General features: G+C 45.2%; 1 protein-coding gene across 1 annotated transcript in view; it reads right to left on the bottom strand.

Annotated features, from left to right (window-relative positions):
• Positions 1-25,257, bottom strand: part of CLCF1 (cardiotrophin like cytokine factor 1) — a 710,354-nt gene that overhangs the window by 200,908 nt on the left and 484,189 nt on the right. Inside the window, exon 2 of the mRNA XM_086953264.1 lies at positions 22,621-22,784. Within this exon, the coding sequence (XP_086809390.1) occupies positions 22,621-22,784 (164 nt within the window). The remainder of the gene's footprint in view (positions 1-22,620; positions 22,785-25,257) is intronic.

Genomic DNA, 25,257 nt, shown 5'->3' with positions numbered 1-25,257 from the left:
ATGAATATTTAAACCTGCCTCATGGTGGTACCGGACACTATTGACAAAGGCGGCAGCCGAAACGCGTTCAGTCGTGTATTTGTTATCCAGTATTCGGTTATCTTTCATAGATTCACATGCCTGAATCATTCCCCGTCGCCGAGGCGGGAGTCCCATGGTAGATAAAATAGCAGTGCTAAAGGTAAATAACAGTAGTAGGCACTAAGGAAAAGGCATGAGGCCCAAATCCTAGTAGCCTATCTACATCATTATGCTAAAAAGACCAAAGTCTTTGTCCCAACCAATCAGCTAGCAGCACCTTCTAGTACCCTCTCTGCAGAGCCAGTTCTCCTCAGATTTTCACCGCATGTCGTGTGGAAGGGAGTCTCCCTTAGTGCTACTCAGTTTTTTCCTTCATGATGTCTGACAAGAAGGCCTTATTCAAACCTTGCAGACCATGCGACAAAAAGAGAGTCCATGTTGATGATCAACATAAGGACTGTATCCATTGCCTCTACCCCAGGCATGAGGCTAAAGATTGTAAGATATGCTGAACCTTCCCTTCAAAAACTCTTAACCACATCAATGATACAGCAGTTCTCCCTCTGTGCTGAGAGTCATTGACTCCCATGGTTCATGACGAGCTCAGCTCGACATGAGCACACAAGCAGTGTACTGCATGACGAGCTGAGCTCGTCATGAGCATGGAAGGGGTTAAGGGATAGGGAGGCTAGAGTCCTGCTGTGGCTCAAGTCTTCTTCAACTGAAGAGGATGATAGAGCTTCTACCTCCAGCAAGAGAGCAAGATCTCAGGAGAGTTTGTCAAGTGAGGGGAGGAAACATCTTAAATCCTCACACTTCACTTATGGTCCTTCTCAGGAAGCTTCAGCTCTCAAGGACTCTAAGAAACAATGTATCAAAACTGTGAGTAAAAGCTATTCTGTCTCTTCAGCATTACCTTTGTCGACTATTTCTGTCACATCTTCAGCTCCATCGTCGATGGCGACAATTTCTACGACTTCTATTACATCTCCTATCCTGTCGACGAGGATTTCAATAGTGTCTAGGAAAACCGTCGTCGATGATCCGTCGCCGAAAGCCTCATCGACTAGGCTGTTTAAGCACTTGTCGACGGTAACCGTTACCGTCGACGAAGCTTCCGTCGTCCACGAAAACATCCACTGTGCAGTCTACGAGTGTCCTGTTGACGAAGAAGTCAAGTCCGTCGACGAGTAGCGCGCCGACGTCGAGGCCATCGACGATGGTCCCGCCGACGTTGAGCCCGTCGCCGATGGTCCCGTCGACAATGGTCCCGTCGACGTTGACTCCGTTGACGATAGCCGCGACTAAGATGAAAAGTCCATCAATGGTGAATGTATCTTCCTTACCCTCATCATCGACCATACCGTCTACAGGAGTAGAACCGGTTTCTGCTAAGTCTTAGTGCCGGTGCACACTTTTTCAACACCTATCTCTTCGAAAGGTTTCCAACTTACATCTTTCCAGAGACAAGATTGTTCGTATGTCTCACCACTTACTCCAGCTCACCTCCTCGACACGTATGTCCAAGAGGAGGATGATGACTATGAGGACGATGACGATGAAGGACCTTTTGGAATAGCTCGTCATCCATCGGAGCTGAACATTAAATGTCAAGAAGATGAGGAAGATGACAACTACACGGAATACTACTACCAGGAGGATATTGTTGTTCCTCACCACACAGGATACCAGAGGCATTCTCGGTCTTCAGAGACCAGCCATCTGCCTCCTACCCTCATTTAGGACTTACAGGCCATGCGAGCTGACTATAGGCAGCGCTTCCCACCACAGCAAGTCATTCCACCACCCCAGCCTGTGATAGTGCCAGATCCTATACCTCAACTTGAGGCCCCGGCACCAATTTCTCGAGGTGCAGAACCTCCTCAACGGCCAGCCTGCTCGAACTCCGGACACTTCTTCGGATGAAGTTGAAGAGGGTGAGCTGCCGGAGAATCCTCACTTGGATCAGTGGGATTCTTATGTTATTCTCAAGCCGTCTCCAACAACTCCACAATCATCAGAGTCACCTCCAAAAGATATAGGTGGATTTCATAACCTCATGCAGCGAGCTGCTACTAGGTTTCAGCTTCTAGTGGCTGTGGAACAAACTGAATGTTTCCTCCACGATTTCAAAGAGGAAGCTAGGAAAGTTACCAGGGCAATTCCAATAATAGATTACATCTGGACTGTGGGCATCAAGATTATGAAGAATCCAGCATCCGTCCCTGCAGTGCTGCCACAAATTGATAAAAACTATTGTGCTCCGATTGACAGCCCATCCTGCCTCATTGGACACCCCAGGCCAGATTCGGTTATCTCACAGGCCGCACAACAAAGGTCTAAAAATCCGGCCACACCTATCACTACACCAACGGACAAGAGGGACGTCGTCTTGACCTAATTGGTAAAAAGTTCTCAACCATGGCTGCCGCCTCCATCAGGGCAGCGAATTCGTTGGCGATCATAGGACGTTATGATCGCCAAATGTGGTCGGACATGGCTGGTCTGATTGACCTAATCCCAGAGGAAAAGCGGCAGGAGGCTAGAAAGATCTTGTTGGAAGGAGAGCGTGCAGCCTCAGAAACCATCGACTGCTCTGGATATACTCAATACCAATTTCAGGCAATTGGCTGGTGCTGCAGTTCTCAGGCACCAAGGTTGGTTAAAGGCTACCACCTTCACACCAGAAGTCAAAACCAAAATATTAGACATGGCCTACAACGGCGAATCTTTGTTTGGCAAACATATTGATGAAGTCCTCCAAGCAATCAAGACAGATATTGATACTGCAATATCTTTGGGTTCCTTACAGTATAAACGGGGAACATTCAGAGGTGCTAGAGGACGTGGATATTCCTCTAGAGGAGCTTACCATCAGCAAAGCAGACAATATCAGCCCCAATATCGTCAAAATTATCAGTCATCGTACCGCCAATCTAATACGGCTGGTTTCTCTCGCCAAGGAGGCCGAAAACGCTCCAAAAATCAAGGGCGAGACTCTCATAGAAACAAGTGAATTCAGCTGGGCGCCAATCACATTTCCTTCCCTCCCTGTGGGTGCGAAAATTTCTTTCTACCTAGATCAGTGGCAAAAAATTACCGCTGGGGGTTAGACCTCGTCAAGCATGGGCACACCCTAGAATTTGTCACCAAGCCACCAACAACTCCGCCCAAGGGACCCCCTCCCCCTCGTCTTCACTTATTGTTCAAGGAAGCTTATTCAATGTTTCTCAAGAACGCTATCGAAAAGGTTCTGATTCTTCAGAAACGAACAGGTTTCTACTCCCGTTTTTTCCTCATCAAAAAGGAATCAGGTGAATGGCGACCAATTCTGGACCTCCGCAACCTCAACAGGTTCCTCAAAAAACAGGGTTTTCGTATGGTCACCCTGTCAGAGATTCTGAGCTGCCTGAACGAGGGAGATTAAATGGCTTCTCCTAGACATGGAAGACGCATACTTACGGATATATGTCATCACAACGCATGCTTTTACTCCGCATTCCATTACAGCGCAGTTTTTACAACGCAAGTCGTTACAACGACTTGCGTTGGGGGGCGCTGGATAGTGGAATAGTTTAATTTTCTATTCCAACTCCAGTCCCCGTGGATAGTAGGGAAGGTGTTGGATAGAAAATTAAACTATTCCCTATCCAACAACGCCCTCCAGCGCAAGTCGTTGTAACGACTTGCGTTGTAATAGCTGCGTCGTAATGGTAGTGCGGAGTAAAAGTTGTGTTGTAAAGGATGTTTCCCCATACTTCCAAATCCCAATTCATCTGAAACATCGAAAGTATCTCCGATTCACTGTGGCTGGCGCCCATTATCAGTTTAAAGTGCTCCCGTTTGGACTCAAATCGGCTCCAAGCATATTCACAAAGTGCCTGGCTCCAGTACCGGCAACGTTCCGTTCTTGGGGAATCCAGGTCTTCCCATACTTGGACGATTGGTTAATCAAACGGTCCTTCGAAGCCCAATGTGAAGAATGCAATTTCAACTTGTCGCAGTCTCTTTGCATCCCTGGGACTAACTGTGAACATAAACAAATCTCAGTTACATCCAAAGCAGATACTGCCATTCCTGGGAGCATGTCTAGACACAATACAATGCAAGGCATTCCTGTCTCAAAAAAGACGCTTTGCCTCCAAAAATTGACACGTCAGGTTTCAAGAAGAAAGTCACTTTCTGTTCGCCTGTTCGCTTATCTCCTGGGAATGTGTTCTTCGGTCATAAATTTCATCCCCTTGGCAAGCTTGAAAATGAGACCTTTACAGGAGGAACTGCATCTTCAGTGGAAATAAGCGACAGGTTGATTCGACAACATCATCAAAGTCACTCCACGAATGGTGGATGCTCTTCAATGGTGGTCTCTGTTACCCAATCTCACACAAAGACTCACGTTCATACAGGAACCTCCAGACTTCGTTCTGACAACAGATGCGTCAATGGAGGGATGGGGAGGTCATCTCCAAGATTTACAAGTCCAAGGCAAATGGTCTCAGAAGTACAAACAACAACACATCAACAGCCTGGAACTGCCGGCAATCCTCCTATTGTTACAAGTATTCCTTCCAAGGACTGCAGGGTCTTCGGTATTAGTTCGAACCGACAATACCACCAGCATGTTCTACGTGAACAAACAAGGAGGGACAAGGTCAGTCACATTGTCAAAGGAAGCTCAGGAGTTATGGGAATGGCTAACACTTCACAACATAACTCTCAAAGCAGAACATGTCAGAGGCCTCCACAACACAATAGCGGACAAACTCAGCAGGTCCCTATCAGACTACCACGAGTGGGAGTAAGAGCATGTTCAGGTGAACAGATTTTTCCGGGCTTGGGGCAAGTCGGCTTTGATTTGCTCGCAACAAAGCAAAACAAGAAATAATAATAATAATAATAATACTGGATTTTATAGAGCGCGAACAGCTACCTCACGAGGAGGTGTCCCGGCGCTAGAAGACCACAGAAGTCCTGGGGCAGAGATAGGAGAGCTAGCGTGGCTGGGTGAAGAGCCAGGTCTTTAGCATCTTCTTAAAGCAGGGTTCAGATGGAGCCTGCTGGATTGCTTGAGGTAGGGAGTTCCACAGAGCGGAGACGTTTGCTGAAAAGGTACGGCCGCCGAGGCGGGCCTTTTTTGCTCGCGGGACGACCAGTTGGACACGGTCATTTGACCGTAGTGCACGGCTTTGGGAATATCTTGGAAGGCGTTTTTTTAGGTAAAGTGGGCAGGAGCCATGCAAAGATCTGAACGCAAGCGTCAGAGCTTTGAATTTTATCCGGTTGGCCACAGGGAGCCAGTGCAGGGTTCGAAGATGCGGAGAGACTGACTGCTTGAAAGGGATTCGCAGTAACAGTCTCCCAGCCGCATTTTGAACTACCTGCAGTTTATGGGTTAGGAATTTTGGGAGGCCCAGGTATAGACCATTGGCATAGTCCAGCCGTGAGGTGACAGTTGCATGGACTACCATTTTTCTACAGCTCTCTGGTAGAAGTTCAAGAATTTTTCGGAGGTTTCTTAGTTTACTCAAACAGCAACCAGCCACTTGTTGGATATGGGAAGTAAAGGACATTTTATCATCCCATCTCACTCCAAGGTTTTTAGCCGAGTGACTGGGCGAGGGGGGGGGGGCCCATCTCCAAAGGCCACCAGAGCTCTGGGGCGGGGGTGGGACCCTTACCGAAAAAGATAACTTCGGTTTTATTGGCATTTAGTTTTAATTTATTAGTATTCATCCAGTGAGCAATGTCCTGGAGACAGCCTTTAAAGTTTGCGAAAGATTCCTGCGTCATCTCAGAGTATGGAAATACCAACTGGGTGTCGTCGGCATATGAAATTGCCTTAACACCCCAGTTGGCAATTAGCGTAAAGAGGGGGGCCAGATAGATGTTGAACAAGAGAGGGCTAAGGGCCGAGCCCTGCGGGACTCCACAGCTGAGGGTTTTAGGTGTGGAAGAAATCGTCCCAAGTGCCACCTTCTGCGTTCTCTGAGATAGATAGGAGTTTATCCACCTCAACGCTTTGTCTTGAATACCTATCTCTGCCAGCCGGCTGAGTAATCTAGCGTGGTCCACCGTATCGAAGGCGGCCGATAGATCCAGGAGTACCAGCATAGCTGAACTTCCTGCATCCATCGACCACCTCACTGACTCGGCTACCTCTAGGAGCGCTGTTTCTGTGCTAAAACCGGGCCGAAAGCCAGATTGAGTTTCATGAAGAATGTTGCTGGTTTCCACAAATTTACTCAGTTGGCGTTGTATCACTTTTTCCAGCATTTTTCCCGGGGCGGCTAGGAGGGATATTGGGCGGAGATTCGTGAGGTCATCTGGGTCCCCGTTTGGTTTTTTCTTTAGGGGAAGGAGAGTGGCATGCTTCCAAACGTCTGGGAAGATTCCTGACGTGATGGAAGAATTCCAAATACTTTGAAGTGTGGGCGCTACCGAGTCCGCTATGGCGCTCCATAGTTTAGCTGGACAGGGGTCATCAGGGGAGCCGGATTTACAGCGGCTGAGTTCCTGCCTCACCTCATTCAGAGGGATATGCACGAACTGGGTGAGGGTTTCTCCTGGCTCGCCATTGTTCGCTGTGTCCTGCTTCACAGTATTTATTACTGGGCCAAAGGAGTCATACACTTTCTTAATTTTATGATCGAAGTATTCTGAAATTTGCTCGCATAGTAATGGTGTGGGAACAACCTCTCTTTCAATGCATTGAGGTTTGAGGAAGGACTGTACTACTTTAAAAACTTGTTTACTGGACTGTTCTGCCTGTAGAATCGAGTCCGCGTAGAAGCGCTTTTTATTATTTCTAATGGCTTTCCGGAATTTTTTAGACGCTTCCTTATATCTAGTTTTTTCTTCTAAACCGTAGTTTTCTCTCCAGAGTCTCTCCAGTTTTTTACAAGCCGCTTTCTCCTCCCTAAGTTCCTGCGTAAACCAGGGAGCTGAGGGGGATTCTCTTTTTGATAAAGCCCGAGAGGCTGGGGCAATGGAAGAAACCATCCTTCCTATCCATTCATTGAGTAGTATAGCGTCCATATTGGAATTATTTGTCAAGGAGGGGGTGGTTTGCGCCAGGACCGGGACCATAGACTCAGGGGTCAGTTTTTTCCATTGTCTTTTCATAAAGTAGCATTTACTTGACGCCGTGATATCACTTCGTATGTTCAGAGTAAATGGAACGAGTGAATGATCTGACCATATCAAAGGGAGAGGTTTTTCAGGCCGCACATCCTTGATATTAGCAAAGATAAGATCAATAGTATGGCCCCCAGTGTGTGTGGGGCCTTCATTGATCAGTCTGAGGCCGGCAGCATCTAACGTTGTTCGGAGCATCTCTGCCATGGCGCAGTCTGCTTTATCCATGTGGATATTAAAATCACCTACCACTAAAAAAAGGGGGTGGAGGAGCGAGCTCTGTACAATCGTGTCTAATAGGGTAGTTAGAATGGGGTCCGCGCTGGCCGGGGGGCGATATATCACTAGTCCTGCTAGTGAGAGCTGAGGGCTCACTTGGAAGCAGAAGTGAAGACCCTCAATTCCTTGGATAGCCGTGGCAGCCGAGGATGTCAGTACTAGATGCTCTTTGAAAATAATAGCTACACCACCGCCTCTTTTTGTCCCAGGCCGGTTGGCGAGGCATATTTTAAATCCCGAAGGGATAGCAAGAGCGATAGAGGTCAGGTTATCCTCCTTGATCCACGTTTCAGTTAAGAACAGGATATCCCAATCCTGCTCTTCTAGTAGAAGCCAGACCTCATCTGTGTGTTTGACGAGGGATCTACAGTTTAGTAAGCCCGCCCTGAGGCTAGTTTGAGGAGGGGATTTAGGGTTGGGGGGTATTGCGGGGGCAGCGCTGTCAAACGTTATCCCGCAATTGCTACAAGTTTGGGCGGGGTCAAAGGTTGCTGGGTCTATAGAGTGAGGGCAGCATTTGGATGGTGGGTTGAATGCCTTTAGGTCCTCACCTGACCATGTTATCTGTCCACCTTGTGTTCCGCCATCGGCAGCATGTCTGGCCCCGGCCGCAGTCTGGTCGCGGACGGGCGCAGACGGGCTTGCCTTAGGCGTGCCTTCGGCGCGCAAACGGCGCTCCCGCTGCGCTCGTCCGCTGCGCTTCCTGTGCATGCACATTTGTAGGCGGGAGGGGGGGCGTGGCTTCTAGTGGGCGTGTCCGTCGAGCGCGCCTGCTCTAATGGCGGCCGCTTTGTCAATAGGGAGAGCACAACAGCGTATGCACCGCTGTGTGCACCAAGAGGTCGTTGGCAATAATTAAAAGCAGTTTTCAAAGCAGGTAATAAAGTGACACCACACAATGTCGGTATTACGCCAGCAGATACCCTCAACAGGGGTCACAAGGGAATAGCCTGTCCATGCGATGGTCAGGGATTTGTGCTTACGCTTTTCACCCGATCCCGTTGATTCCAAGTGTGCTGCGCAAGATGAAATTGGAGGACTGCCGTCTCATTCTGATTGCTCCCCGGTGGCCGTGCCAGTACTGGTTCCAAGAACTTCTGTTGCTATCCCAGGACCGTCCAATCAGTCTTATTCCAACTCCAAAAATGCTGTCACGGAACGAGGGGCAGAACTTTCACCCAGACCCTCAATCTCTAAAATTGAAGGCATGGCTCCTGACTTCTTAGAATTTCAAGACCTTCATATTCCTCAGGATTGTCGTGACATTTTGCAAAATTCAAGAGCACAAAGCACATTGAAGACTTATTGTCTTAAATGGAAGAGGTTTTGCTTTTGGTGTGACTCTAACGGTATACTGTTGTAGAGCATTTTAGGACCCTAGTGTAATTTTCCAGATTCATGCCCTTATGTAGGTATAAATCACCATATCCTTATATAGGCAAAGAAATCATAACTATATTAAGACATAGCTCAGGCAGTCCAAATACGGCATGGCTACTTCCACTAGTTTCGAAAATCCACAACGATTTCTTGGAAAAACCCGCCTTCAGCAGTCAGGGACCTCCCCTTGCTTGAATATTGATTTATCCAAGAACTCATGGAGTTTTCAAAGAACTGAGTCTTTGATGATGTTATTATGTCCAACCTTACGTCAAACTCGGAACCTTCAAGGTATAAATATGCCCACTCTTGCCCAGGCAAAGATTCGGTGGTTTGGAGCAGTTCGACTATCTACCTACCCAACACAGCTCCCCGCAGCAAGTGCCGAAGAAAGCCGACCCTCCAGCAGACGCGCTGAGAAAGACGCTGTCTTTTCGACCTGCCGAGAAATCCAGCTCCAGTGTTTCCAAGCTACCCCTGCGAGTTGTTGGGAAATCGAGTCCTGAGAGAGAGAGAGAGAGATACCAGACCTCCTACATTCTAAACCAAGGTACGGAGCTGATTAGACCTGTAGAGAATTCTTGGATAGATTCTTGGCAAAGAATACTGAAACTAAGCTACACCTCACTTACTTCTTCCCTCGTACTAGACTTAGGTTAGGTACACCGGGGTAGGCGTATTTTAGAAGCACCAGTTGAGTACTTTTAGTCTTTATTTATTAATGTATGTATTCAATGTATTTTATGGCTTAGAAACCATATCATGCTTTTACAGTATTATTTTAAAATACTCTTCGTACTGTACGCATTGTACTTTGCAACCAGTATTACGATTGTAGCAGTTCATTTCTTCTGCATGCGAAAGAAGACTGTCCAATAAATACTTTTATTGAAAACGCCCGTCTCTCTATTTCTCTGCACCTCTGGTGAAACGAAGCACGCACGATTGACTGAGTGAAATAACTATCTATTGTTTCCGCGACTCTAGAGATATATTTCTTATTCTTGGGAAACAAAGTTGTCATGTTTATGCGGTTGTAAGTAACTAATCCCTTCTTGTTTATTCGAGAAAGTTTCTAGTGACCTCTGAGCTATCTGGCACTCGACCTAAGTCCTACGTCAAATCTATAGTATATATTATTCAAATGCGTAGAGCCTATTGGGAATATACGAACTACACTACAATACACCCGATAGAAGCTCCTGCAGAGAAAATTCTTCCTTATCTACTGCATCTGGCTAGCTGTGGTCTCTCTTTTTCATCCATAAAAGTCCATTTAGCGGCTCTATCCAGGTTCAGGAAAGTGACCAGCATTCCCTCACTATGTTCGTCCTCTCTGATCAAACAGTTCATGAGAGGTCTTTTCCGAGCTTATCCTCCGGTTAGGCCTCCTCCACCTGTATGGGAACACAATACGGTTCTCTCACAACTGATGAAGCGTCCATCGAACCCATTCATAAAGCTGACATCAAGTATCTCACATGGAAGGTCGCCCTACTTCTAGCCTCAAGGTCTGCCAGACGAGTTAGTGAAATTCAGGCATCCACTATTAAAGAACCTTTCCTACATTTCTCTAAAGACTATGTCACTCTTCGAACTAATCCAACATTCACACCTAAAGTACCATCACAGTTCCATTTAAATGAACCTGTGAAGTTGAGAGCTTTCTTTCCAAATCCCACTACTCCGGCGGAAAGAACACTGCATTCTTTAGACATCAAACGATGTTTGAAATTCTACCTGCAAACGACAAAAACCTTCAGGAAATCTGATCAATTATTTGTGGCCTACGGTCAAACCACGCTTGGTACAGCAGTCACAAAAGCCACCATTTCCAGGTGGATAGCTTTCGCAATCCATTTCTGCCATATCAAATCGAACAGACCACTACTGAGAAAGGTCAAGGCTCACTCCGCAAGAGCTGTGGCAGCGTCTACAGCATTGTTTGCAGGAGTGACACTAGAAAATATCTGCCATGCTGCGAAATGGAAAAATGTCCACACGTTCACGAGACATTACTGCCTGCAATCAACAAGCCAAGAGGATACAGCAGTTGGTCAGGCTGTCTTACGACACCTATTTATTTAAGAACGACTCCAGGTAACCTGTGTTCTTTAATTTGATATTTATAAAGAAGTTTCTATTTACATATTGATATATAGATATAATGTATTTTAAGGTGTATATATATATATATATACTAGCAGCCCGTCCCGACGTTGTCCGGGTATGAATTGCTGCCGGCCAGTAGTATATTGTTTTGTAGGATTTCGTTTTGATAGCATTTCTTATCTGTGAAAGGCCTGTGAAATGCTCCGACTCACAGTGCACTGCTGATGCACTTAAGAGTGCGCGTTCAGTAGTGTGTGAACTCGAGTTTCCCGAATGTATTTTTCCTTGCAATATTATATAGCGCGAACTCGACAACATGGCATGAGCACAATTTACATTACAGAAGAACACTTTCATTTGTGGTAGGCATGGGGAGACAAAGCGATTTGCCTGGAATCACAGGATGTTGAGCTGATGCCGAGATTCGAACGTAGCTCCCCAGCTCTAAAGTTCGCAATTCTAGAACTTGTGGTGGGAGGTGTGTCTAAAAGTGTATGTCGGTGCTGGCCATCAATGAGAGAGACCTGTGCATTTTTCAAATGGGTGGTGAATAAAATATGAGAATGTTGCTGGAGATGTGGGCCACCGTGCCACCAATGTACTTACCGGGGGAGGGTAAACACCAATTATTCCGCAACTTTCTTTCCACATACCATCAATCCGCATATTTTCATTTCGAAAGTACCATGACTCCGCAATGCCATTATAACGCATGGGATTACATTTTATATGCTTTTACCACGCATACATTTACAACGAAATTCGTTGTAAATGCATGAATGGTAAAAGCATGTTTTTTTTATGTTTGGATAAGGTAAGTATGGGTATAGGGGTATATGTTTTGGGGGTACTGAGGTATATGTTTTGGGGTGTTTGGGTATTTTAAGGGTTCAGATATAGTTTTGGGTTATGGGGTACAGGGGTAGTTTTAGGGTTTAGAGATAGGTATGGGTTTTGGGGTACAGGGGTATTTTTAGGGTTCAGGGCTAGGTTTGGGTTTTGGGGTATAGGGGTATTTTTAGGGTTCAGGGGTAGGTTTGGGTTTTGGGGTACAGGGGTATTTTAAGGGTTCAGGGCTAGGTTTGGGTTTTGAGGTACCAGGGTATTTTTAGGGTTCAGGGCTAGGTTTGGGTTTTGGAGTACAGGGTTATTTTAGGGTTCACAGGTAGGTTTGGGTTTTGGGGTACATGGTTATTTTTAGGGTTCAGGGCTAGGTTTGGGTTTTGGGGTACAGGGGTATTTTTAGGGTTCAGGGGTAGGTTTGGGTTTTGAGGTACAGAGGTATTTATAGGGTTCAGGGCTAGGTTTGGGTTTTGGGGTACAGGGTATATTTATAGGGTTAAGATAGGTTAGTGTTTAAGGGTGTTGGTGTATTTTAAGGAGTACGGGTGGGTTAAGATTATGGGGTGCAGGGGTATTTAAAGGGAGCAGGGTGGGATTAGCACACGATATGAGACATGGCATGAAGGGCGGAACATACCACACGCCCCAGCGTTTGTCACGCCCCCAGCACACGCCCAGAGCACAACGCAGACAGGCCCACAAGGGACTACTTTTCTGGCATGGTTCTTTTACCTTTTAAATGTATATGGTGGGCGTCTGCATAGCCTATGTCCTTCTGCTGCAACTGCCCTTTCTAACGCTGTATTGGGTGTTGTGGTTGGTGCTGTGGTTCCTGAGATTACCCGCCTCAAAGGTTTGGGCTCTCTCTGTATTATATTAGTATAGATATATACATATGCAAGTTTCGATGTTAACAAATGGATGTATGCGATGTTAGATATCCATGTTTTTTGCTACTCTATGAATGTTCTTTTGAATTTCCGATCATGTTTTAATTCTAAAAAGTTCAGTTGCCTTACTCTAGCTGGTTGTTAATAATACTGTATCTGGGAGTTTACCAGTACAAGTCTCCCACCATCCTCAACCGACTCCTACCTGGCATACTGCTTACTATTCTGATTCAGGCATGTGAATCTATGAAAGATACCCCAATACTGGATAAGAAAACAAGTTACTTACCTGTAACTTCAGTTATCCATGTATTGGTATCTTTCATAGATTCACTTGCACCCATCCTCCTCCCCGGAGAGTCAGTTGTCTGTTTGGGATACTCATTTCCCACTTGTGCTAACGAAAATCTGAGGAGAACTGGCTCTGCAGCGAGGGTTCTAGAAGGTGCTGCTAGCTTATTGGTTGGGACAAAGATTTTGATCTTGTTAGCATAATGATGTAGATAGGCTACTTGGATTTGGGCCTCAGGCCTTTTCCTTAGGGCCTACTACTGTTATTTACCTTTAGCACTGCTATTTTATTTACTGTGGGACTCCCGCCTCGGCGACAGGGAATGATTCTGGCATGTGAATCTATGAAAGATACCAATACTGGATAACTGAAGTTACAGATAAGTAACTTGTTTTCTTATCCCAATAAAATCTGGGCAAATTACGTTCCTGAGGGTGCTGTTGCAATTTGTGTGTACTGAGAGCTGGGATCTTGGAGATCAGCGTAGTGTCCGTCACCCCGCAACAAAGCACCCAATCACGAGTGAAAGGGAGCTTGAGACGGAAAGTGAGCACGATATATACATATATATATATATATACATACATATATATATATATATATATATATATATATATATATATATATATATATATATATATATATATATATATATATATATATATATATATATCCGTTACTGCTGCAGTATCCTGTTCGCAAATCAACGGGCACAGACCATAGTATGTGTGCTCAAATTCCTTTGGTTTATCCTTTGATAGCCATTACGCGTTTTGGCTCCAACGAGCCTTGTTCACATGACAGCCGCTAAGTCAATATATATATGTATGTCAGGTGTGGGTCAATCATATTTACTGTGTCTCGGATGTTCTTCCTTGTGGATGCATGGATTTTTTTATAATTTTATAAATATAGAGTAGATCAGAGCTAGCACAGCTCCTAGTGGTCTCATACTCTCAAACAAACCAGAAAGTGTATTGGAAGATCCGCTATTTAGGAAAGACTGGTCCCTCATTGTATTGCATGGAAACGAACAAGTGACTGGTTAATCCTAATCATAAACACTGCAAAGGGCATATCAGACACATTATCAGACACATTATTAGTAAAACAAAGTGGTGAGGGAAACCACCTAAAGAAACAAATTCAAATCAGCATTTAAAAGAGAAGACATTAGAAGAAATTAACAAGGACATTCAGAAATCCACGTTCTTAACACAGTCTAAGACTAATAAACTACACAAGGACAATTAGAGGTTTACACATGAACCAAACCATCCATATGCAGCTGCTGATTAATTTATTCAAAATGATTCAGTAGCATCCATGTCAAAACAAATGAGACCACAGAGAGAGATAGCGGAGCATCTAGTTCTGACGGCTGGAGCAGTGGAGATAAGGCGCAATGTAGAGGGAGGGATGGATGTCAAGTGTATTGCCTCCATCTGGTATTACCATCACCATCGCACCTAAGCCCTTACTTCACGTGGCCTGCCTCATATGTACCATTACCTCCCAATCCATTATTATGTTAGAACCAGACTTTTTTTTACGGCAGACAAGAGGACATGGCAGGGGAAGAAGAAAAGATCAAAAGGTCAAAGAGCCAAATACGAGAATCATGTTCCAGTAGTCATTACCACTGAACGGCATAGCCCACACTAAGTAGTCAATTTAACAGGAAGCCCATTTATTGACCTACAAACGAGGGCACCGGATAAGGGTCTGGGATTTGTACCCATCAAACAGGTGGCCAAATTTCAGCTACAGAGTGAATTAGCATAATGTTTCGGAAAATCAGACTCAAAATCTTTTTCCAAGCAGAGGCTGATGAACCAGAAACCAGTAACACTGGCCACCGTAATGAATCTTAGTTCAATCCACCAGTGACTGGCCTACCTCCTAAAGTTCTAGCCTTTGAAAAAGTGATTGCCGGGGAAATTAATAACAATGTCGAAGTGTTGCATAATTTGATCAAGCTAGAGTAATAAGCACTAGATGATTCATACTTTCTACCCAATGTGATAATCAAATTAGCTGACAGAGGTGAGCTACAGTCTTACAAGTTAAAGAGGCTCCTATGCAGGAATACCTCAGACTACAGAACCACACTTAACTACAAAGTATTACAGATGGATCATTTCCGTAAACAGTTTCTGCAAACAGTTTTTTTCTGAAATTAAGTCCCTGATAGAAGCTGTAAATTCAAATTAAATCACCAAACATCATTCAGATTATACTACGTTCACCAAAGAGGTGGAGGTTAAGATATGATTGGACTTCGAATCACTTTACACTAGCATCTCAGCAACTAATGAAAATGTAATTATCCTACATAGATCATAGAAAAGGAAAGGAACGGGCAAGAAATAATAAAAGCAAAACTCTCATATATCCTTATACCTGACAGATAGAGAATCGATTCATTTGTGTAACCACCTTCAGTAGAGGCCCTAATACCATGACGAAAATTGTTATTACGCAGTGGTGAATTCTGAACTACAACAAATCAAGCTCACAAAAACCAACGTTTATATTTAAGCGGAGTGCCAATTTAGGTGAGCTATTAGTTCACACTTGAACAAAACACAGTAAAAGAAGCGATTTTTGTGGGGCTTGCCACAAGTGACAGGTCATTTCCCTATTAATAATTGCTGTGTCTGTCAATTCAAAATAATTAACAAAACAGTGGAATTAGACTTAAGGTCTCCTTGGATTCTGAATATATTTAAGGTTGAGCTTAGGCAGAGCATGCACTGTATCTTTGAGACATATTGTATTCACTCTGTGCAAAAGACACACTGCCCATTGCCTTTTTATTCGTCACTTCGATTGTCATTCAAAAAAGGCTTGCTTGCTAGTGGCTAATCCTTCCTCTTTGTCCTGCTTTTTGTGTTTGGATTCCTCCCTTATAGCGCCACCCAATTACTGTTAACATTAAGCTTCGGCGTTAATGTGTTCATTTTGGGGACTATTTTTTCTTATGATTCCTACCTGTGTCACTTTTTGCCCGTCTTCGGTGGTTCAGCTTCAACGCCAGACTCTATAAATCCCTCCTGCTTCACTGCTTGTTGTCTTAGCGAGCCATGGTCACCGGAACTTCAGCAGCCAACCTTGCAGCACAGTTAAGGGCAAAGCTTGGGTAACTCCTATTGCATTTTCTTTGACGAATGTTTATATAATGTGAACTCAAGCGTCCCGAAGTTGAGTATGTTACATGAGCACTAGTTCCATTGCACAATGTCAGATTCATTTTTAGGGCATGTTTATAGAGCGCGAACTCGACTGACCCAAAGGTATTGAAGCACTTTATAAAAGCGCCAGCTACATTACACAAGGTCAGGTTATTTTTTTTTTTTTTCAGGTGCACAGAGATTAATGATGCCAATGCTGCCCCTATACATTATTTCCCCTCTACCTGACAAATGGGGCAGCATTCGATCCTCCAACCTCTTCCCATGTCAATGCATGCCCACCCTGCGTCCTCATCCTGTCATTCTCTTCCTCTCGGAGCTCTAATATCAAAGAACATTCATGGCAGCTCCCCAGGGACTGAGACATTTTTTATTATATATTGTGAACTTAAGTGACCCAAAGATGTTACAGTGCATGACAAGAGCACTAGTTACATTTCACAAGGACAGATTTCTTTTTAAGGGCATTTTTATAGACCATGAACTGGACTGCCCTAAAGATATTGGAGCGCTTTAAAAAAGCTCCGGTTACATTACACAAGGTCAGGTTACTTTTTAGGTCTCGCCTAAGCAATCCCGTTAGGGATACTGGCGAGATTATAGTAAGGCTTACAAAAGTGTACCCAAACTGCGGATCGGGTACAGTGCATGTGAGCACAACCACCCGCATTGTGAACAGCTGCCATTTGCTACCAGATACTTCGTGCGCACGCGCCTCGCTCTGCCTCTGCTGCCACTTCAGCTCACCAGGCTGCACACCCCTTACCCGCCAATGTGCCTCCCACCCTTCCTTTGAACTCCGCCGCGAGGTCTCACAGGCTCCTCTCCGCCCCCTTCCTTTAATGGCCCTCCACCTCCCCCAGCACAGAGCACGCATCGCTTGTTCTCTGATGTATTCTCATTGTTGGCCTCTGACTCTTATTTATCTTCACTCATACTCTTCCATCTCTCACCTTTCTCCTGTTTTCTTTACTATCTCTCCTCAGTTTATCTTCCTCATTCTCCATACCTCCACGTTTTATTTTCTTATAGTTTCTTTGCCGCTTACTTCATTTCTCTCTCCTGCGTTTCTCTCCCATTCTTTTACACTTTTTTCGCTGTTTATTCATTTTCTCCTCAGTTTCATTCTATTCGACTATCCTCTTTTTCCTATTCAATCTTTTTCATACTTGCGCCCTTTTCTGTCTTGTCTCTTCCTCTCATTCGCTGTCACCCTCCTGTTCCTTCTCTCTCCAGTGATCCGTTTTTTTTTTCAGTCGTCCTTCCCTCAACACCCTTCCTCTTTCCAGTTCCACGTTTACTCAATCTGTATTTTTCATTTCCATGCCACCCACGCCCTGCGCCCTCTCGCCTTAGTCTTCCTAGAACACGTCTCTCCTTGGGGGTGAATGCCTCTCATTTCTAAAAGGGAAGTCAAGTTTTCTATGAATAGCGAGCTGTGCCAACAATACAAATGGGTCGCCGATGCGAGCCCAGGAGTTCCGTATGCGCACACCACCCACGTCAGTATCACCGCACCCATCACCACTACAATTCACCTCACACACTTCCCATTAATGGACCCAGCAATGTCTGCATCTGCACGAGGGGGCAGGATCACATTCTGGGTTGGAGAAGCGTCAGGGTGGCTATGCTCTCGTTGTCCTCTTACCAGATCCGTTGCATCTTCCCAGCTATCGCCAGATTCCTCACTCACTCCCTGTCTCTTCACCATGATTCACTCTCTCCACCCGTTCATAAAAAAAAACACTCAACTACGCTTTCCTCTCACTGGGAGACTCAACGGGGTTGCAATAACAAGAGGAAAAGGGAGAGGGCAAGCTAAGGGTCTGGCCATCCCTGTCAAGCCCTAAACCCACGTAAGGCAGCATCTGCTTGGGCTCCAAAAAGATGAATTCTATCAAATGACATGCCAAGCAAGGATGACTGGACAGCTTCTGAAAATACGGATGCCCGAGGCCAGGTGCTCTGGCGACATGCCACAGCAGACGCCATGGCTCGACCAATGGTATTGGTGGATTCCATTTCACACCTGATGAGCAGTTTTACCGCTTGGCGACCATCTAATATCAACTGGTTATTTATTTTATTTTTATTTATTTTAATTTCTTTTATAGCGCTGGAATCAATCCCGTAAGGGTATCTCCGCGCTGAGCCAGCTATAGAGTTCTCAGTCAGTGCATCTAGGGGAATTAAGTGGACAGGAATGCTTCTTGATAAAGAAGGGTTTTCAATGTTTTCCTGAAAGATAGGTAGTTAGTTATTGATCTAACATCAGGTGGCAAATTGTTCCATAAGGCAGGTCCAACCGATGAAAAGGCACGGTCTCCTTGTCTGGATTTCTTTGTGACCGGAGGTTTTAAAAGCGTTTGGTTGCTTGAGCGAAGAGACCTGCTCGGCTGATATAACACCAGAGATTGAGACAGGTATTTAGGACCTACACCATAAATGCACCTATGGACCGTGCAGCAGATCTTAAAATCAATGCGCTGTCGTATGGGAAGCCAATGTAATTCCTTCAGCAGGGGTTTGGAGGGGGTTCTAGCTGGTGCGCCCATGACCAGTCTTGCTGCCGTGTTCTGGACCACCTGCAGGCGACCTATTGCATCAGCATTTGCTAGTGTCAGCAGGCCGTTGCAGTAGTCCAGACGTCTGGTCACTAGAGCCTGCACAAGTGTCTTTCTGTAGGTGGCAGGGAGATACGGGAAGACACGTCTAAGTAGACCAATAGTATAAAAGCACAATCCTGCAATGTAGTTGGTGTGCTCCTTCAGGGTTAACTTTTGATCCAACTTCACCCCGAGATTCTTTACATGATGTTTAGATGTGGGTGCAGGGCCAAGATCTACCGGCCACCAGTCAGGGGACCAGAGAATGCTTGCTTTACCAAAGAGCATGACCTCAGTTTTTGTGACATTGCATTGGAGGCAGTTCGTCGCCATCCAATGTGACACTGCCCTCATACCCTCAGCAAAATTCTCTTTGACTCTAGAGTCAAGGGAATTAAAAGGGTAGAGGAGCTGGGTGTCGTCAGCGTAGGAGATCGGTGTGAACCCATACTTCCGCACAATCTCAGCAAGGGGGGCCACGTATACATTAAACAATGTTGGGCTAAGACACGAGCCTTGTGGCACCCCCTTTGTGAGCCCCCTAGAGGTGGAGCGGAAGGGGCCCAGGCTGACAGATTGTTCAACTCGCTATTGTTAGCCTTTGGGAACAAAGGGAAAAGTTCTGCCAAGGAGTCCCACAAGGCATGGAGAAAGCGTGCGAGGACGCAAATCAAGTTGGTGGAGCATAACGCCGCACTAGAGGAGGAAAAAACACATTTCCCGCACGAATCCAGCTTCCTGGACTCTTTGTCAAGGGGCGAATGGGGAAGGTTCTCCATCAGTGGACACCGTAATGGCCTGGACCGCAAAGCTGCAGTGTGACCGCTGTCGAATAAGGCAAGCAGAGTCCCGGGGGGCAGGACGGTATTTGTGGGCAATAGCATGGTCCACTTGACTCAGTTTTTGCCCATGCCCCCAATAAAATATCTGAAAGAGCCGCACAAAAGGGGAGTACTGTTTCAGCCCCGACTGGCCAGGATGAAGGACCACTATGACAAGGTCCGTAGCCTTCTCCATTGTAGGTAGTTAGATGTAAGACATCAGCCACTCTTTTCAATCCTTCTGCTAAAGAAGAACTGCCTTCCGAGGCAATTCGGGAGGCACTAAAAGAGAGGAAGAAGGCGCTGAATATAGCCTGCTCGCTACACTCAGCTCAGCAATCCAGATGTCCAACATAGTAGGAGCCACATGCATTGGCTGCTCCAATGGGGCTATACCCTCACGTTCTTCCCCCAACTGGTGTTGTGAAGCACAAGTTACTTACCTTTGCTAACGATATATCTGTAAGAAACAGTAGTTAGTGTTAGATTCCTTACCTTAGAATATTCCCAGGCGTCAGACTGGATCCGGAAAGTTTTGCGTAGCAGTACCCTTGCGCATCGTTAGGTGTCATCCGCGGCTCCGCGTCCGTCATCGGCGTCGCGGATGACGCCTACCTACGCACAAGGGTACTGCTACGCAAAACTTTCCGGATCCAGTCTGACGCCTGGGGATATTCTAAGGTAAGGAATCTAACACTAACCTGTTTCTTTCAGATACATCCACAGAAACCATCAACGCCCCAAAAAAACTACATAAACGAACTAGCACCATACCAAATTCCATACGGGAATGAGGAAAGGCGTTGGTCAACGTCGGCGCAGATGCAAGGAGCTGAGGCGAAACCAACCCTACGAAGCACACAGTCCTGTTGTGCACTGACTCCAGCTTGGAGTCTTCCAGCACCATAGAAATAGGCACTGGCAGGGCGGCCAACATTGCGTTGGAGCCAACCAACGTCACTATTGGAAGCCTTGAAGGACCGTGCACCAACGCCTCTGTGTCCGAGGCTAAAACTGCCACTAGGGGCGAACTCGCAGGCAAAGACGTAGTTACTGCACCTATGACCTCCTTGGGCCTGCAGGCGCTCCAGAGGGAGATGTTGGCCCAAAGACAAGATGGAGAGCCATGTAGTAATCCTGCATCTGGTTCCAGGTCGTCCCGGCTCCAGGAAAAGCTTGGAGGCACAGGAGCGACGCTGGAGCAGAAATGTTTCTGCAATCCGCATCGTGATTCGAAGGAGCAAGAGAGGGCCGGGACTTCGATCTCTTATGACGCCGCTTCCCATTAGATGTAGCCAGAGACTGGAACCACTTCTATTGACCACGGGATGAAGAGCGGCACTCATTGGAATGACCCCTGGACCAGGAGGATGACCAACGCCGCGAGGAGCTGGAGATGCGCGACAACCACAGCGTCAGAAGTTCCATGCACCACTCCTGCTGCACCTTCGGCTTCAACCGCTGGCAGGTGTCACACTCGCCGGCATCGTTGATGCTCCCCCAAACACCACATACAGATAGAAAGTGGGTCTGTACCCGACACCTGACGAGCAAAGGACTCACAGTACTTAAACTCAAAACAGTACTTAAACTCAAAGGGCATAGGAATTTAGCACACTCTTTCAGATGAGAAAAGTTTGCCACAGCATGCTCCCGTGGACGGAATGTCGATGGTTGGTTCATAACTACACATTGATTTTGAGTTCTCGAATAACTGTGTCCATCACCACCCAGTTAACATTATTTTAATGATCGATCCTAAATGAGGTGGAATTAATACAGATACATATCTACACTATCAATCAATCAATCAATCAATCAGCATTTGTATAGTGCAGCACAGTCACCTTTATAGGTATTTTTGCGCTGTGGGTGCGGCATCTCAGACGAAAAGTCTGTTCTTGAGTTTCTTCCTAAAGTTCGCCAGTCCGCTTTAAGCACCTCATGTTGAACGTGTGATTATGTCATCAGCAGTATACCTGTGACGTACGTGCTCTGGAGCTGCCGTGGTGCTAATTGAGTGCACTTCAAGCAGTATGTAAGAACACTCAGGCCTGCTCTCATTACAAGATGGGTGACCGGAGGAAGTTGGCAGTCCAAAGACAGGTCCTTTTTCCCTGACGAAGTAACCATTTCTATAACTTGTATGTATGTTTTGAACCCGTAGTTATAGTGTGTTATTCCAAGGAGAGGCTTCTTACCACCCACCTTAATGTTTCTTTCCCTTAAAGGCAGGGTGAGTTAGAAGTTACTTTTCATTTTGTGTTTGTGTCCATGCTGCATTATGTTGGATATTTTTCACCACTAGTGAGAAGTGACATCACCTCATGCCTCCTGGCACAAGCATTATGTGTTTTATTATCCTTCCTGAATTGTTAGACTAACATCGGTAGTGTTCAGTTGTGTTCCCTCTTCTCTTTAATAGGGACGGACAAGCACATAATCAGATGTGCAGTGTGTTTCACGTCTCCCTATCATGGCCTAGTGCTACCTAGGTATTTTCTAAGCTAGGAAATTAAATTATTCTTGTCCTGATGAGTCATTGACCCATAACACCTCCAATACATGACTGAATCTTGCTGACACTGATTTTTGAGAGTAGGGTTGACGACTACGTAGCAAATGCTATTTGATTTTTTTACTTTGTCAGAGACACTCCGAATAAAGTAGAATTTGGATTTGCCTCTAGACAATTTTAAAAGTAATTTTGCATTTAATATGATGTGATCCCATCATATGATTTCGAGAGCTCCCAATTTTGGTATAGCCCAATATAGCAAGATTATCATCCTTTAATGAAGCATGCCAATGTGACTAGCTGCCCCATTTTTATAGATCGGTGATGTTAGGGTGGTTAGAGCAGCGGTTTTCTTGCCTGTCCGTCCCTTATTTAATTTTTATGCTGCCTTCCTTACCTCCTCTTTTGGAAGCACTTCTTTTTAGCTTTGGCAGATACGTTTTTTTCTACGAGGATCACAACTACTCAATGGAAGCACCTAATTGTGGGATATTTCGATTCACAAGACCACACATGCTAGTACTTACGTAGGGGCCGGCTAGCGAGCGCAATTGGTGCTCCAGATATTTAGTGAGGTCATAGGTTTTCTGGATGGACTGCCGAGGCGAGCAGTCTGTCACGTTGAGGGCAGGGACTGTTGCCAGGTTCAGGAGGGTGGCCAATAGGAAGGCTAAGATCCCTGGAGAGTCCCCTGGAAAGAAAGAACGCATTATTCAGTCATAAAATTAACAGACATTTGCAAAGCCCAATAGCTCTTGCTTTACTAATGCTTTATGGCTATCGTGACTGGCTTTCCCAGTGCTACATGCTATTAAAACGAGCTGGCATTTGCAAAGTCAATTGGCTGGTCATACTAAAAGTAAAGAAAACCTGTTTTTCTGTACTCTGAAGATGCCTACTACATTGCATCACGCAACATGGTGATGGTAAAATTGTTCTTCATACTTCCTGTACAGTCAAGATGGCTGCCTTATTTTCTATACTTTCAGTATGGCAGGTTGCTACTACTGGCAGTGCCAAAGACTGCACAGTGAATTGTGGCAGCCAGTGTGGAGCTTGAGAGTGGAGGTAGGAGGAGTGGAGATACGCGGGGTGCAGGGAGGGGACAAGATAGCAGAAGAAGAGCAGAAAAGCATGAGGTAGATAATATTGAATAAATTAAGCAAATGACACTGAGACAGAAAAAGTCGAAGGCTACTTTTCATTCGAACCAAATTGGCTCACACAGGTGGTAATACCCCATTCTTTCCTGCATTCAAAGCGGGACACAGGTTCATAAAGATTGCGGCTTTGCTTTCCGCTTCAACTGCAGTCTGATATTTTTGTGATTGCACCAATGATCTATTCCTCATATCTTCTCTTCTGAGAGATACACCTATAAGCCACGCCAGGTATTTGTCCAGATGAAGCCCTGCCTAGATCTTATTCTTCGGGTTGAAACGTGGAGTTGTTACCAACCACATGTTCATTCAAACTAGGGACTACCAGTTTTGTGTAATTATGTGATTTTAGATTTCCGTGTACACAATCATTTATCCTGTTGGTTGATTAATTTCCTTTCCAGCTTATTTCATTGCGTGTTATGTACTGTATGTATTTATTTTGTTTAACTTTATCATTTATGCACTGCACCATCACTTGTAGAACCGCATTACGTATTGCAATTGCCATAGGAGGAATTTGTGAAAATGATTAATCTAATCACTAAATTTGGACTATTCCTTTTTATCACATTTAATTTGAGTTGGAAAATGTCTTTGATAACAGACTAATAAGGAAGCCAACCAATTATATGAATTGGCCTGACCCCAAACTCACAGTAAGTATTGGTATTGTCCACAATAGGTCTTTCCACAATAGACAACCCCCAAAATGTAAGCGTTTTGAGAATTGTTAAAGATATTTTAATAATCTTTAATTATTTTTTTTATTATTCTAAGAATCTGGCACGACACTCTGAGAAGGGTCTTGGCACAGTTCAGAACAAATGCGATATGAACAAATTAGCATGCAACCTCAGTCTCCCTGGAGCACCTAGCCGCAAGTGAGCCAGCTATGGCCCAAATTAAGATATTTTTATAATGTTCATACACTTACAGTATCTCCCAAAAACATTCCTAAAGTGTTCACCTATTCTGGTACACTTTCATTTGACTGTGAATTGGGACGAATGCTGCTGCTCAAAGAACAAGTTACTTACCTCCTGTGACGTTCTTTCTGGTGGATACTCTACCTAACCACAGATTCATCACCTAAGAATATCCTCCAGGCCCCAGAGTGGATCCAGAGAATTTTGTAGCAGTGCTCCCAAGTGCTGCCAGGTGGTGCTGTGCAGCTCTGTGCTGACTCCATACTGCCAGGCACGACAGAGCGGAGTCGCATGTAAGCACAACCCCTGCTCACTGAATAGGGAGGTGGGAGGGCAATGAAGAACCTGTGATTAGATAAGAGTATCCACCATAAAGATGGTCTTCTGATGAATACTTCTAATCACAGATTCCTCCCCTTAGAATATATACTAAGATGTATATTCTATACCACCACGGTGGAGGTTCTGTAGAATAGGCATAACCCTTAAAGTCTTACAGAAATAAGTGGGTGAATTGTCCTTCCCACTTGGCCTTGCTGTCAAGGCAGAAATGCTTCATAAACGCATGCAGCAATGCCCATGTTGCAGCCTAGCAGATATCAAGAATGGGTACCCCTGATAATGATAATGATGATAATGATATTGATATTTATAAAGTGTACAAATACAAAAACGGTGACTTGGCGCTGAGGACAACAAGTAGCCTATCACTGAAACTGGTGGCAGTACAGTGGCAGTGGCCTCAGCTGTGGTGGAAAGGCTCTGAGCTCTTCTGGTGCCTGATTCAAGGACAGGCCATAGCAGATCTTGATGCAGAAGACTATCTCCCTCAACAGGGTCTTATTTTGCACAGTCTGCTCCTTATTTGCTCCAGAAAACCTCACAAAGAGTTAACCATCCACTCAAAATTCCTTGGTAAGGTTAATGTAAAAACATACAGCCTTTTTAGGGTCACTCAATGAAGCCTATTCTCTTTCAAAGGGCAGGGAGGAGCAACGAAGGTTGATAGAGTGATCTATTGCTCAACATGGAAGGAAGTCACAACTTATGGAAAGAAGACCGACTAAATTCTCTG

This window comes from Lissotriton vulgaris, chromosome 1_2 (genome assembly GCF_964263255.1).
Source record: "Lissotriton vulgaris chromosome 1_2, aLisVul1.2, whole genome shotgun sequence".
Taxonomy (NCBI): domain Eukaryota; kingdom Metazoa; phylum Chordata; class Amphibia; order Caudata; family Salamandridae; genus Lissotriton; species Lissotriton vulgaris.
Note: the sequence above shows the minus strand (reverse complement) of the source record. Positions and strands in the feature narration are given on the sequence as shown.